At 45.4% G+C, this 16,525-nt stretch overlaps 1 protein-coding gene across 1 annotated transcript in view; it reads right to left on the bottom strand.

Annotated features, from left to right (window-relative positions):
• The window catches only part of ALK (ALK receptor tyrosine kinase), a 557,631-nt gene that overhangs the window by 44,718 nt on the left and 496,388 nt on the right, over positions 1-16,525 (bottom strand). The window contains exons 12-13 of the mRNA XM_065401476.1: positions 14,476-14,638; positions 2,786-2,936 (exon numbers count right to left, since the gene is read on the bottom strand). Coding sequence (XP_065257548.1) covers positions 2,786-2,936; positions 14,476-14,638 — 314 coding nt within the window. The remainder of the gene's footprint in view (positions 1-2,785; positions 2,937-14,475; positions 14,639-16,525) is intronic.

Raw genomic sequence — 16,525 nt, forward strand, 5'->3', positions numbered from 1 at the left:
CCCTAGAAACTGATGTCCTATATTTATCCACAGGAGAGGTATGGCATAACCTAAGGGTGACTCTACTCTACGTGCTAGGGGGTATGATTCCTCTACTCGTGCGCACATACTCAGGGATGCTGGAACAATATGTACAGTGGGGGTGCTAAGAGCCATTGAACCAAACTGTAAACCCTGTATACGATGGAAGCCACTTCAAGCCAGGGGGTGCCACAGCACCCCTACTTCCAGCAGTGATGCACATACTCATGCTAGCTCTCACCGAGCTAGCGTAAGTATAAATAGCCGTGTAGCTGTGCTACCATGGGTAGCGGCAGCAGAGGCGCGGCTGAGCTGTGCAGAGTACAAACCTGACAGAAAACGGTGGGTATATTCGGCACAGCTCAGTCACCCTTCCACTGCTGCTGCTGCCACAGCCACACAATTTATACTCATGCTAGCTCAGTATGCGTACACAAGGAGGGGAATCACACCCCTAGTGTGCATCATAGTGCAGATGTAGCCAGTGCAAACCCCTCCCACTTCCTCCTACCCGTAACAACAATAACCTGGTTTTCACCTAGCACTTTTTACCCATAGATTTCCATGGGCTTTACAAAGGCAGGTAAGTATTGTTACTATCTACATTTTACAAATGGGGAAACCGAGGCACTTGGCAATGACATGACTTGCTCCAAGTGACACAGCAAGTCAGTGGTAGCCAGGAATAGAACCCCGGTCTCCTGACTCCCAGTCCAGTGCCCTAGCCACTGAGCCCTACTGCCAACCTGTTTCAGTCCTGACTTTGAGGGACCAGCTAAGGATAAAGCTTCACTACCAATCAGTGCCATATGCCAAGACAGTTTTTGTGGTGGACACTAGTTCACTAGGCAATCAGCTGAGTCCACACCAACTCATTTCAAATAGACCAACAGAGAACTACAATTACCATCCCTAACCCAGGAGAAAGAACAGTCATTTGGTGACTAATTATGTTCACGTGGTTCACACCTGTTTTCTCCCTAAAGTCAATCAGAGCACTTGTGTGTGTGTGTGTGTGTGTGTGTGTGTGTGTCCAATGAGCATTATTTAGCTCTGAGGATTTACATCGGTTGCAGCTCAGCCATTAGTTATATTACTTTCTGGTTGTCACTTAAATTTCTGTCTCTCAATTTCTATCTTGTTATTTATACTGGGCTCAACACTGGGGTAATGAGCCGTATTGGAAATATTTACAGATAATATTTGTCTAAATATAATCCTCCCTCTGTATCTTCCTACTCTGTCACACAAGTATTTTATTGCAGGAGAAGAACTTGATGCATGCATCCTTCCAATTTAGAACTGAAGTGTTTTGTTTACCATAAAGTGGACCCAAAACTTGCCTGCCGAGTAACACAGGCACAATTAAAAATCCACTTCAGGCAAGAATTTGATTCAGAGTTTGGAAGGGGATGATTAATAAAATGACAAAGTGCAATGATCCAGAGAGACCAGTAAATTACAATTGGATTAAAAAAAAACCCACCTTCATTGCAAAGACATAACTGATTACAATCCAATCAAGTAAAAGTCCCTTCCACAAGTCAATGCACTCTCTTTGCTTCGATGAAAGAATTACATTAGCACTCAATAAATTCTCACTAAGCTTACAGTGGCCTGTAATTTAATGACTCCATATATTATATTGCACTGGAATGGCTTGATTATACATGCTAAATGAAAGTCTGAGTTAGGACATATCTGATTCTAAAGGGTTCTCACATTAACCGTGTGTGTACATGAGTGCGTGTGTGTTGGGGACATTATTCCAGTTTTAGCATTTTCTGCAAGATTTGGCTATGGGGCCCCCAGACCCTTCCACTTTCCTGCCTGTAGCCTCCTTCCCTTCCTTTCCCTGCTCAAAGTCTGTAAGGTACAGCAATGCTTTGGTTTCGTGAACCCCAGCCGCATAACAAGTGCCACCGCCAACAATCCTGCAGAATACTAAATGCCCAGATCAAAAGCTGTGGTGAAATTTCACAGGATAATGCTTAATTTTCCTCCATCAGGGCTTCCAGCAGTAGTAATGGAAGGTGATCATCTTGTAAGCAATTTGTAATGATTCTTAGTAACAGTGGAAGTTGGATTAATTCAGTAGTAATGCCTTCAGCCTCCCCCATGCACAAACAAAGCCTGAGCAAATGGGGTTTGTGTGGTGATCCATGTAGGATTTGAGGGGCCCATATCAAAGATGGGGCTGAGGTTGGAAGGAAGGGAAAACCCCACTTGCAGAGCTTCCCCCAGATTAGTTTGTTGGAGAAAGGGTGGGTGAGGTTGTCCCGTCACTTCTGTAGAATGAGAAAGGGATTTGGTACTTAAAACCAAAGATTCCCTGAGATGCACGCAGATCCACTGGGGCCCCCACTGTTCCATGGTAGGACTGCAACATCAGGCCCTTATGGGTATGTCTACACAACAAACACCCGCAGCTGGCCCAGGTCAGCTGACTTGGACTCAGGCTGCAAGACTGTACAATTGTAATGAGGATGTTCGGCTTGGGCTGGACCCTGGGCTCTGAGACCCTCTCCCCTCGCAGAGACCCAGGGCTCAGACCCCATAGCCCGAGTCCCATGAGCCTGACATGGGCCAGCTGCAGGTGTTTAACTGTAGTATAGACATACCATTAATATTAAGTCACTACCAGAAATCTTGTATCTGTAGTTTGAACTACTCAAACCAAAATCCCTAAATTCAGACAGTTGTAATATTAAAGATCCCAGTGCTGGAAAAGGTTCAACACGAGACAGAATTGGCAATCACTTACACTAGGGCAGGCATCTTCTCCTTGCTGGCCCACCAAGATGTATAAGGCATCATCCTTTTGGAGGTCAAAAATCCCCAATATGGACACACCATGGGACCTCACCATAGTATTCTTCCCTCCTTTCCCACCAGCTGCTCCATAGCCTGAGATGCTGCAATGAAAAGAAAAGAAGAGAAAAGCCTGGTACCAAATTGCATGGGTGAAAGCAGCGTAATGGAATCCTAAACCGTATTACACTGACCTTATTTAAGCTAATGTCAGTATATTAGAGCTTATAGTGAACACATTTGGCATGTATCTTTCTGGGAAAGGAAAGTTCTGTGGCTAGACCATATCTGGTGCAGACAGTAGCAGCCCTGAAACCTACTGTGTAAAAGGTGTGCATGGCACGGTGTCAGGAGTAAACTAGTGACAGACGAGAATAGAAACAGAAGGGAAGCAGCAACAAAAGTTGCAGCCAGAAGGGACAAAGCACCAAAGGTTGCAGGATCTCATCTACATGCCTCTGTTCGATGCCCCAGAGAACTTCAGCTTTGAGAAACCTTCACAATGGACAGACTGAAGCAGTATTTTGCAAGGTTTGGAATTGCTACCAAACCGAACACTACAAGTATGCTCTTTAATTTATGCTATGGGAAAGCAGGCAGAGCATATCTTTATATCCGTTGCCTTTACTAAAGACAGTCACAAAGAAGACTATGGGTACGTCTACACTACCCGCCGGATTGACGGGTAGTGATTGATCCCCGATCATTCTGCCGTCGACTCTGGAACTCCATCGCAGCAAGAGGCGGAAGCGGAGTCGATGGGGGAGCGGCAGCGGTTGACTCGCTGCCATCCTCATGGCCAGGTAAATCGACCGAAGATACGCCGACTTCAGCTACGCTATTCGCGTAGCTGAAGTTGCGTATCTTAGGTCGACCTCCCCACCCTCCAGTGTAGACCTAGCCTAAGAAAGGGTTCTGGCTATATTTGATGCATACTTTATACCCCAGAAAAATGCGGTTTATAAAAGAACATGTTTTCACCAGAGAATTCAAGGACCAGGGGAAAGCGTTGAATGTTTTATAAGAACTCTGCATGCATTGGCTGAAAACTGCAAGTTTGGAACTGCAAAACATGAAAATGTCAGGGCTTGTCTCCACTTACCAGGGAATCGATGGGTGGCGATTGATCCACCGGGGGTTGATTTAGCGGGTCTAGTGAAGACCCGCTAAATCGACCGCCAATCGCTCTCTCCTCGACTCTGGTACTCCACTGGAAGCATAAGGCATAGTTGACGGGAGAGTTTCTCCAGTTGACCCAGCGTGGTGTAGACACCGCAATAAGTCGACCTAAGATACGTCAACTTAGATACGCAATGTCAATGCGTAACTTAGGTCAACTTAGCCCCGTAGTGTAGACCTGCCCTCAGAGACAGGATGGTTATTAACAGATAAAAACCTTTCACAGCAGCTATAACTGAAGAGATTTAACCCTAAGCACAGCTATCCAGAGAGCAAAGCAGTCTGAGCAGTGAGACAGCAAAACCAAGAGCAACTTGCCAAACTTGAAAAACAAGAAACTAGCTTAGAAGCAGTTAACAGATGCAGCATGAGTGCTACAAGGCTTTACCATAAGACCGCTGAGGCAAAGAGAGAACTGCCAGGTAAGAGGCACAAATTCCAGCCAAACACCAAAGTCTGACAGCCTAAATGCACAAGATGTGGAAAAATTCATATCTCAACAGATGATGCATGTCCAGCCAAAGGCATAAGCTGTGATAATTGCACAAAATTATGGACATTTTGCAGTTGTTTGCTGCATCAAAGCAGTCAGGGAATTGACTCATATTACAATCAAAAGCCATTGTTTCTGGGATCTATCCCTTGTGATAACATAGAGCCTTCCTGGAGAGTGAAACTGAATAGTCCAGTAAAGACTATTGACTTTAAAAGTGACAATTTTACATCAGATGACAGACACGCAGTCAGAGAACTGCCAGGTCTAGAACTCGGTGTCCGTGTTTGTATCACCTGGATTTAGAAAAAGGATGGACAACTCCAGCTGTCATAAAGAAAATAATTCAGTGCCCCGATCATATGTGATTGAGACCAACAGTGAATAGTTCAACAGGAACCACTGACATCTATAATTTGTTCTTCAGAAAAAACAATCAACAGAGCAAACTCTATAGATGGCGGATGCAGAACAAGATGATGACTCAAGGATTCCAGACCAACTACAGCCAGTCTTTGCAACTAATGGACAGCCAGAGTCACATAATTAGAAAACCAGTGTGATTCAGAGACACTTAACAGACTGATCCGTTCTGAATTTCAAAGACAGTGTAAATTTGGTAAATGGTAGGAATGTAGAACTTAAAGGGGGAGATGTAAGGGAATGCTAAACTGTATTATACTGTTAAGCCACTAGGTGGTACTGTGTGTAACATACCTTATTTAAGCTAACCTCAGACTTACATGGCAGAACATTAAAGGAGCTTATAGTGAACACATCTGGTCTCTCTCTCTCTAGGAGAGGAAAGCTTAGGGTTGCCAACTTTCTAATCACACAAAACCAAACACCCCTTCCCCGAGGCCTCTCCCCTGCCCCACCCCTTCTCTGAGGCCCACTCTCTGCATCCCCCCTCCCTCTGTCGCTCACTCTCCCCCACCCTCACTCTCACTGGGCTGGGGCAGGATTTGGGGTGCGGGAGGAGGGTGAGAGCTCCGGGGTAGGGCTGGGGATGAGGGGTTTGGGGTGCAGGAGAGGGCTCCGGGCCAGGGTACGGGGGTATGAGGTCTGGGCTGGGATAGCAGGCTCCAGGTGGGGCCAGAAATAGGGGTTCAGGATTTGGGAGAGGGCTCCGGGCTGGGGCAGGGGGTTGGGGTATGTGGAGGGGTGAGGATTCCATCTGGGGGTGCAGGCTCTGGGGTGGGGATGAGGGATTGGGGTGCAGGAGGGGGCAGGATCTGGGGTGGGTCAGGGATGAGGGGTTTGGGATGCAGGAGGGGGTGGGGCAGGGTGTTGGGGTATTGGGGGGTGTGGGCTCCAGGAGGGAGTTTGGGTGTGGGAGGTGACTCTGGGCTGGGGCAGGGAGTTTGGGTGCTGGAGAGGGTTCGGGGTGCAGGGTCCAGGCAGTACTTACCGCAGCTCTCAGGAAATGGCCGCCAGGTCCCTGCCGCCCCTAGATGCATGGGAGACCAGGGAGGCTCCATGCGCTGCCCTTGTACCCGCAGGCACTGCCCCCACAGCTCCTACTGGTCGCAGTTCTTGGCTAACGGGAGCTGCGGAGCTGGCCTCAGGGTGGGGGCAGCACGTGGAGCCTCCCTGGCTGCTCATGCATCTAGGGGCTGCAGGGACCTGGCGGCCGCTTCTAGGAGCCACACGGAGCTAGGGCAGGCAGGAAGCCTGCCTTAGCTCCAGGCCCCCACTGCGCCGCCGACCAGACTTTTAATGGCCCAGTCAGCAATGCTGACTGGAGCCGCCAGGGTCCCTTTTCGACTGGGCGCTCCGGTCAAAAACTGGATGCCTGGCAACCCTAGGAAAGCTCTGTGGCCAGTCCATATTGGGTACAGAAGCCTGACTTGCTAGTAGCAGCCCTGCAACCTACCGTGAACAAGAAATACATGATAAGCAGCTTCTAAGAAGAATCACAGGAACTACAGATGGAACAGAATTGATCCTTTCCCCTGTCAATAGCAGATTCTGTGATTACACTTGCAAAGAACATCAGCCAATTATTATTATTTATTTGTACTGCTGTAGCACTTAGGAGCCTCAATCAGGGAATCAGGGCTCCATTGTGGTAGGCACTATATGAACACATAACAAAAAGATGGAGTCTGCTCCAAAGAGCTTACAGTCTAAGAAAATCAAGATCCAAAACCTCCCTGGAAAAGCAGGATTGTGAACTCTGAACACTGATGTCCTCTGCTTATCCACAGAACAAGTACAGCCAGGGCAACAGCAGTGCAAGCATCTCTCACTTCTACTCCAGAGTAAGAACAGCTGATGCTGAGCAAGGGCTTGTAAACACAACTTTGTTGTGCAGAGAGATTCCTCTCCTCTGGACTGCATACTCCTTGCTAGCTTTAGAGTTGAACACAGGGAGAGAGAACACAACGAGGGTCTATAAATATGAGATTCAGCAGGAGGAGACTTGAGGAAGCAGACAAGGAAACTGTTCCAGATGACAGGGGCTGCAGGGGAGAAGGCTCTCTCGCACCAACAGTGGCAAGACTGTGTGAAGGGACTGAAGGAGCATAGAGAGAAACTCTGGCTGGAGCCAGTTCAAGTGTACTTTGACAAATAAGGCACGCAAAGTCACCTGACCTTTATATTTAGTGTGTAACACGCACCTTCTCAAGGTGGTGCTCTGTCCCCCTCGAGTGGTGTCTGCTCCACATATAAAGGGTGATATTTTTGGCCATTCATTGAAAGTGAAGCTTTTCATGGGAAAGGATTGGTGTCAAAGAATTTCCTGTTTCAAAAATTTTTTCAAAAAAAGTTTCAAAATCATCAAGACAGCCTGACTGGCATTTCCACAATGAAATGTTCCTTTTTTTGGACTGTAAGAAAAGGCTTTTCATTACAAAGTTAAAATTAATTTATGTAAACATATTTTTTTAAACAAAAAAGGGTTGAAACTGAAATGAAATGTTTCAAAATGATTAAAACAAAATGTTTTGATGGACTCAAACCAGGGTTTGGGGGTTTTTTGGATGATCAGATGGCAATTTTTTTTGAGATTTTGGCTTTTTGTCCCAATTCAAAATGGGAAAAAATATTGAATTTTCCCATGAGAGGAAACCTATTTCCCACCCTGTCCTAGGGATGAGCCTCCTACAGCCTTGGGCTTTTAACTCGATCAGTAGAGCCTCACATTTTGAAAACCAGATGTTCCAGATACAATCCCCACTGCAGACAACCCACCCAAAAATGTCACGTTACAATTATTTCCCTCAAATCCTCCCTCTTTAATGCAAAATAATAAAAATAAATGTGCTCCTCTATAGCAGCATTCATCCAAGGACCTCAAAGTACTTCAGAAACACTGAACTAAGCCAGGCAACTCCCACTGTGAGACAGGTATGAATTACAATACTCATTTTAGCAGTGGGGAGATTGGGACACAGAGAGCCAAATTTCAATCCAGTGTACGCAGATGAGTCTCCACTGACTTCAGTGGCATTACAACCACTTACATCAGGGTGGAATTTGGCCCAGCGAGGGTAAGTCACTTTTCCAGAGTGACAGATGATCCTCAAGCAGAGTCAGGAATGCAACCCAAAGGAGCTCATTCCCTACTCTAACCACTAGCTGTATCTTCCTCTAATGAAACAAATCTAATTACTTTATTTAAGAAGGAGAACCGGCTTTCCTTTAATCCCCATTCCTTCAATTTGGGCTCTGAACTTTGCCTGACATGGCACCACATGTAAGTGGACTACAAACAGCACCGTACATGGCACAGGACTGCTCTGCACAGCCCCGTCCCTACCAATTATGGTGCCCTACGCAGCCTGAGCACCTGCTCTCCCCCTCCCCTGCCCCGTGGAGGATCTGGGCTGCGCTCAAGGCCTGCGGGGCTGGGGAGGCAGGAGCTGTGGGGAGCCACTTTGGGGGGCCCCACAGGCCCAGAGCTGCCCGGGAGATTAGCAGGGGGCCTGGTGCCGGCAGCAGGAAGCAGAACAACCCGGCCCCAGCCTGCTCCGCTCCCCCTGCCCCAGCGGTGTCACTCGGGGAAGGGGCCTTGGGGAAAGGGGTCCCTCCCCGTACTCACCGGCGGCGGGAAGCAGAGTGACACAGCGGGGAGCCAGTGGAGTGGAGTGACCTGGGTTGCTCTGCTTCCCGCCACCACCAGTTAGTGCAGGTGTAGGCCTGACCCCTGCTGCCAGCGCCAAATCCCCCCCCCCCCGCTAATCCCCGGGACTGTGTCCATCGCTGGGGGAGGGGGTTTGGGAGAAGGGATGGAAAATGGGGGCGGGAAGAAGCAGGTCAGGGGTGGAGGGAGTGTTCCCGCAACCCCCCACCCCCCGGAAAGCACAGGAGGGCCAGCTGGGGGATGGGGCTGGCCGCCGGCACTGCCGCATACGAAGCACGCAGCTGCATAGGACACCATGAAATTTGGGGCAATTTTGTGCCCCAAATTTCATGGTGTCCTACGCAGCTGTGTATTCTGCGTATGCCTAAGGATGGCCCTGGCTCTGCACTAGGACTGTTTCCCCAAAGGACCTTAAGCAGCTCGTTCAGCCAAGCTTCACATGCTAGTTACTAGTGTGAAAAAATGAGGCTTTGAGATTCTGCTCCAAGGCAGCCAGCACGAAGTGAGCATGATGCTGAAGCAACTGTGGTGTGCCAAGTGCCTCAGAAAGCAGATGAGATCCTTGGAATGTGACATAATTATGTTGGTGCCACTTTTTGTAACCAAACCAATCATTCTTCAATAAGGCTGTACCCAAGCCAGGAGAGAAAGTGAGGGACACTGCCTAGGGTCCCCTGAACAGATGCTGCACAGACCAGGAGATTACTGAGCTGATTTGCAGCAGGACATTGTAGTGGCTAATGAGGTGCACCATGAAGCAAGGCAGACTGGCAGGGCTAATCAGCTGCAATTCGGAGCCATATTTTTCTACATCTGAATAGATTTTGCATACAAGCAATAAAGTCAGGACGTGCAAGAGACCCCATTAGTGGCTCATTCACAAGCTGCAGGCGAATGTGAGCAGCAGATGCATCACCACGGCTGCTCCCCATTCATCAAAGGAGCCAATTGCTATTTAAACAAACAGAATGTTTAGTCTTTATAGTATGGATCCCTGCACCAATACAGAGACCACGGGCGCATGAGGGGGTGGGTGTTGCTTGCAGGATTGAGGCGTAAAAGAGACAGACAGCAGGCAAGAAAATCCAGAGGAGGGAATAATTTACATTTCCTTCCTGCCTGCCTTCCTTCTGGCTTTTATTATATCATGACTTGTGCACATTGAGGAAGATGTGAGTCTTTAGGGGGATCTACATGAAAGGAGAGGACAGTGGCTCAGCAAACTGGGGATGGAGATGCCATTCCACACATAAGCAGCAGCATGGAGAAAGTAATGGAGATGATTTGGGGAGAGGGAAAATGATCAGGATGTCAAGGCTGGACCACTACATGATCAAGAATAGCCTCTCTCATAGGATTCCTGTCCCACATGGGACTTGGAAGTGCCAGGCGCCAGTTAAAATGACAGAGTGGAAAATACAGTGAACCTGACTGAAAGGATCTTTTAGGGTGTGGTTCTAAAAATGGGTGAACGTTAGGGTGACCAGACAGCAAGTGTGAAAAATCGGGACGGGGGTGGGGGGTAATAGGAGCCTATATAAGAAAAAGCCCCAAATATCAGGACTGTCCCTATAAAATCGGGACATCTGGTCACCCTAGTGAACGTGCATGGCGGATGGGAGTGGGTCTTATTTTTTCCTCCATAGCCCTGGGTATGAAGGGATGGAAGATTTCATAGTAAGCTCCAGAAGGAAATCTGACGATAAAATACATAATGTCTTGTTTTGCCTGATGCTGCTGGTCTTTGCAGTGTAAAATCCAACTGGGGCCAAATCCAGCTCTCCTTGCTCACATGGACAGCCCATTAGGGCCTTGAACTGAAATAGCCCAGGTCTGTTGACCGTCAGGGCAGGCTGCAAGGCTTAGCTGTCTATTCAGAACTTTGGTGAGGGTGGGCTTTGCTGGGGTGCTGTTCATGTCAGAGGGGAGTTTTGCTGAGGGCTGAACTATCCTTTTGCTACTGTTTTTATTCTGGTAAGTTGTGACCCTGGGAATGCCTCAATGCCAAAGGGCCCACTATACCGTCACTCACATCAGGCCTGACACACTCACTACTCCCAACACACTTATCGTTATATGTATCCAAAAGATGTCATGGAAGGTATCATATGTCAACGGGTGACACGCTGGTCCTTGAAAATCATTTTGTGATGTAAGTACAGGTTGTGTACAAAGAATTATATCTGTGCTGGAAATATGGTCTTAAAATGTGGTTTGGGAGGCAGTGCATACAGCCAACCTGCCCTAGCCAAAGGAATGTGGGTTTACTTATCTGGCTGGCTTGATTACAGGCAGAGGACAACAAAAGTATGTTTACATATAAGGTAAACAAAGCTCTCAAGCCAATGAGCGGGGAAGGAGACAACTTAGTAAGCACACCAGGGGATACAGTCTGCTCCCCAGGACGTCTTCCTGGCTCTTGAGGCAGAGACAATGGACTTTGGGCAATATAAGGAGAGCAAAAAGACATTCTAGTTATCTATCATTTAGGGAACTTAAGGAACAGCACCCTCTGAGCCTGTGAAAGTTGGATCCCCTAGTCTGAAGGCTAAACATGCTGGGAATTTGATGTAAGTGAGAAAAGTGCTTAGGAAAAGTTTGTAACTTGCTAAAATTAAGTTTGTCACTAGAAAGTGTGCTTTGTTTGTAACCTGTCTCTTTTTCTCTTGCTTAATATCACTTAAATCTCTGTTCTTTGTTAATAAACTTATTCTTGTTTTATTATTAAGTTACCTTAGTGTTACTATAATGAACTGAGTTCAAGTTTTCAGCTAGCTTAACAGACAGATGTATACATTGTCTCTTTGTAGGCAGCGAACTTAATAATTTCTATAAGCGTTCAGTGAGAGGACACGTCAGGGAGACGTCTTTGGGGAACACAGGAACTGGAGTTCAGTGACTGTTACCTACAAATCAAGGTTTAGACTGGCAGAGTATTGAGGAATTGACTGGTAAAGCAGACAGACTGATGTGGCAGGGAGCTGACTCCAGCAAAGTTCACTCTCGCTGGTGCTGAGAGGAAATGCAATGGTTTAGGTCTGGGTGTCTTGAGAACAGAATGTCACAAAAATATATTTTAACTTATGTCCAAAGTGCCCAGCGGATTTTTAATATGTATTAGATAGATCAATATCAGGACTGAGGGCCTCCTCCCTGCTCCTGCTCCTTCACACTGGATAAAAGGGCTGGAGTGACAGAAAGTGGCTGTAAAAGCCCCATATCCAGCAGAGGGTCTTTTCTTCCTTGGTGCAGGCCGTGTGCAGACAGCTGTAAGGCTAACTTCTACAGACCCTCCTTGAACAGCGGGGATGCTGGGGGTTAGGAGCGGGAGGGATATATCGGGGCAGGGATGCGGCATGCAGTGCTATGCTGGGCAGCCTTGGGAAGCTGTTGTAACTTGACATGTCCCCAGGGCTGTCTAGGTTATGCTGGGGGCCGCTCCGGCTCCTGCAGAAATCCAGGATCAGAAGGGCACAAAGATGGTTTGAACCCACCATAGTGCCCCCCCCCCACACACACACATTCCAATTGGCTGCGAGTTCTGTGCTGCATCTTTAAGGGGTGCGGAACAGCATCTGACTCCAGTTGTAGATCAGGAACCAAGTTAGTTTGTTAGCCATTAATTACTTACACACACCCTAAAAGTGTGCCGGGGTTTTACAGACATGGAAGAAGACAGGTACCTACACTGAAGAGTTGTAACTTTAGCGCTACTTGCAATCTGTACTATGCGGCAAAATCAGCCTGTAGTTGCTGCAGAATTTTGGATCTTCCCTGGGCTGTGTGGTATTAAAGAAATGTCAGTTTTATGTGTTTAATTTATTGCTTCACCTCTTTGGGGTTATATTTTATATGCATATTCACTGTATGCCAGCCTTGAAAAATTCTACTCACCCACGCACCCCGGGCAAGTCATTTTTTTTTGATGGGTGAGTAAAATATCATTAGTTTTTTTTTTTCATTATCATCAATCCTCATGGTAATAGGTGCGCAAGCAGATTTTGTGCCTGGCCTAGTCAATTTCACAAGGCTGCTGTCTGTTATTTTGTTGGTGTCCTGATATTGAGGATTGAGATGCATCCCCAATACCGTAAATCCTTTTTAATAAAAACAAAAAAGTTTAAAAATAATAGAAGATCAGAATGTGTCAATGAGTGTTAAGCAGAACTCTGCCATTGTCTTCAGAGGGGAGTTCTGCTTAAAAATCCACTGCAGAATAATTGATTTGAATGGAGAGTTCTGTTTAAAAATAAATCGATAGTTATTGTTTAGTTACAGTAGGCTCAATTTTGACTGTGCTCTTTTATCAAGGAACAACAACAATTTTTTTCCAGTAGTAGCCTGATTAAATTATTTTGAACCATGTCTGACTATCTCTATTTGTTGACTAGAGTGTAGCCAATTAAACAGGCCTGTTAAATTTAAACTGCTAATTTTACTTCTGTAGCAGAATTGCCTGTTGCATAAGCCTGGAAAGGTCACGCTAACAAGCACAATTAGTTCAGGGTAGCAAATACCCACATCAATAAAAATTCACAGAAGAAAAAGAAAGGGACCCAGTTATTAAAAGTATCTGGTAGTAAGTCATTTAAGTTTAAAAAAAATTGTCTTTATGTTATAAGCTACAGCGTAGATTATTAAAATGAAAAAAAAAATCTTTCTGGCCCTACACTATGTATATGTTTATTTACCAGTTTGCACTTCTTTCAGCTCTGGCAATGAAAGAAGGAAACTTAGATAAGTCAGTTTCACTTTTGTTTCTATTCAACGCCACTTTTGGGGTCTCATCCACTAGCACAAACCTGCCATTGCACACACTGCAGGGGAATTATTATTTGTTAAAAAAGTGTGGAAAAATTTCTTAAATTGTACATTTCATAAAATCTTCTTTCTAGCAATCAAAAAATTCAGGGCCAAATTTGACCCGTTAGTGTATCGATGTACCTGTTGTGCTGCCCATCATTCCACTGAAATTAGTGGGATGTGCATGTGCTTTGGGTTATTGAGCAGCAATTCGGGTTTGGTGGAGGGTAGTTTTGGGCTGCTGACCTCTGCACACACATTATTGCTCTCAAGTGGATGGGATGTCAGACCTAATTCAGGGTTTATAGGTCTGCTCTACTCAATGAACTAATGGAGCAGTTCCGTTAATTCAGCAAGTGCTGCAGAAATCAGTGTGAAATTTATGTCATTTAGCTGGCAATGGCGGAGTTTGCCTATGTGGTTAGAGCACATGTATGTGCAACTGCTTGAGCTGTCAATCTTGCTCTCTCATTTTCTTTTTTATTATCATTGTTTTTACAGGGCTCAGAGGTGGATAGACACTTCACAGATCAAAAAAAAATACATATGTTTCCTGCCCTGGAGAGTTTATTCAATTTTGGTATGTGCACATCTCAATGATTCTATTAAATTAGAGGTAGGACTGATAGTGATGCATATAGCTAAGGTTGCTCATCACTTCCCACATAAAGCCCCTGTTGCCAGTTGCTTATAACTTTGCCATACTGTAATAATTTGAGCTGAAATTTCCCATGCTTGGTCTCTGCCTCAGGCTGTTTTTAAGTTTCAGCAAAACAGTTCAGCTATTCCTCAGAACGAAGTAGGGAAAACAGACAATTTTGCCATTATTTTTTCTCCAACCACTTATTTGAAGCACTCTTGTGTCTCCATTCTTTGGATCACAAACTTGAAATTTGGCAGGGTAGTAGCCCTTGGGTCAGAGGTGTGCCTTTTGCTGTTCCCATGAAAATCCATCCACATTTGGCCAAGTTCTAATATTCCGAGAACAGTCATTTGATGTGCTCAGGACATATTTGGAGATGGGGGAGAAATTTCAATCTTGTCAGTGACATGTCAAGAAATTGACAGAATCTCTCACCTGTAAGTATTGGTTGCTGGCACTCTCCAGATCTGCACACCTTGAAGAATTCCTTCAGCCCCCACTATAACACTGAGATTGGAGTTCCTATAGGCGTCGTTGCACTGGGTCTGAGTGGGTCCCTGCGGTCCACTGGCACCACATGTGGTGAACAACCACTGATCTAAAATAAGGACACATGTAAAATACACTTTGAATATATGACAGTCTCACTGTTCTTCCTTTTACTTTCTCCTCCTTGGACTGGGACCAAGAGGAGAATCTGTGGAATCTGTTTTTAAGGGAGAAAGGATAGTCATTCACAAGGCTCCTCATGATCTAGCACATCATAGCAATACTTAGCACTTATGCAGTGATTTTCTTCTGTAGTCCCCAGCCTCACAATGAGGAATATTACCTCTCTTTTACTGAGTCACAGGGAGGCAAAGTAATTTGTTCAAAGTCACACTGCAAGTAAATAGCAGAATGAGGAACAGAATCCAAGTTTAGTGCACTGTCCACTGGACCATGAATAATGTGTGATCCATTAATAACTAGACCATTGCAATTTACCCCTCTGCTACTGTACTGTAGTTTACTAAATAAGAATATACAGTACTCAGTTATTGGGGCCTGAATGAGAAGACTGAATAATTCTGGATAACCGAGATTTTGGATAATTGGGGAATTTTCACTGTAATTAATACACAAGCAATCATGGCTCAGTTTCAGATAACAGAGAGTTTGAGATAACTGAGATTGATATAACCAGAATTCAGCTGTATACATTATTTGCCAGACCCTCAGGCAGAAATCAGCATAGCTCCACAGTAATTATTTTCACCAGATGGGGATTTGGCCCTATGTGCATAGATTTGTACAGTAGAATCTTGCTAATCTTCACACTTCATAATTCACACCGATGAAATTGCAATACCTCCCCATTTCTCTGCAGTTTCACCACCCGAGCCAGCACTGTTTTGAGGCCTTATATTATTAAGACCTCATTAGTTTTGCAAATTATATATGCAACATTTGCTAATGTACTCTAAAGCATTATATATAATCAAAACTAAATGGACAAACTGCATTTGATGCACGTGTCCTTGGTTTCTCTATTGGGGTCTTTACTTATATGCTAATTAATAAAATCCAGTAAATTCCATTAGTAAGATTCTACTGTCATTAAAAATGAAAGATTTTAAACATTTTTTTGAAATATCTGTAACCATGACTGTGGGCAAGCCAATTCACCCTTCTAGCTGTGTCTGCAGTGGCATTACTTTTCAACATTCCCACCAATTCATTACAACATATGCAGCTGCACTGGTGGCAGCAACAGAGGAAGTGTTAGCTTAGACTGGCTGCTGGTATTTTAACCACTCTGCCATCTAAACCAGAGCTGGTCTAGACAGGATGGTCAAAACACCACTAGGTGGTTTATGCCAGCCATTCCACTCTTGCTATTACTGGTGGAGTTTCTTGGGGGGGGGAGGGGAGAGGATAATACTACTACTGTGGTGAGGCTAAATTCATTAACATTTGTAAAGTTGTGAGATTCAATTATTTATTATCACAACAGCTGTTTGGGATTTGACACAGAAGGGATCAAGATATATAGTGCAGAAGAGCTATCTACAAATATGGCTTTTTTCAGGAGCACCTCACAATTAACAGAATTTATCCTCAAACCACCTCTATGAGATAGGGAGGTATTTTCCCAATTTTCAGATGGGGAACTGAGGCACAGGATAGATTAATTGACTTGCCCATGCTCACACAGGAAGTCTGTGACAAAATCTGGAAGTGAATCCAGGTCTCTTGAGCTCCAGTGCTCTATCCACCTATCTTTTCTAGGCTTAAGGCCTGTTCCAAACCCACTGAAGTCAATGGAAGTTTGGACCAGGTCCTTAAGAATAAAGTATCCAGTTTTCTTGATGACTTTCTTAATCCAGAGTCTGACCATCTTCAGGAAACATTGCAAAGCCATCCTCTTTGAGAAAGCCTTTCCACCATATGTGATGCTCACAATATAAACATCCCCTTCTATTCCCAACCTCCTCCCAATTTC

The sequence above is a fragment of the Emys orbicularis genome, chromosome 3 (genome assembly GCF_028017835.1).
Source record: "Emys orbicularis isolate rEmyOrb1 chromosome 3, rEmyOrb1.hap1, whole genome shotgun sequence".
NCBI lineage: Eukaryota > Metazoa > Chordata > Testudines > Emydidae > Emys > Emys orbicularis.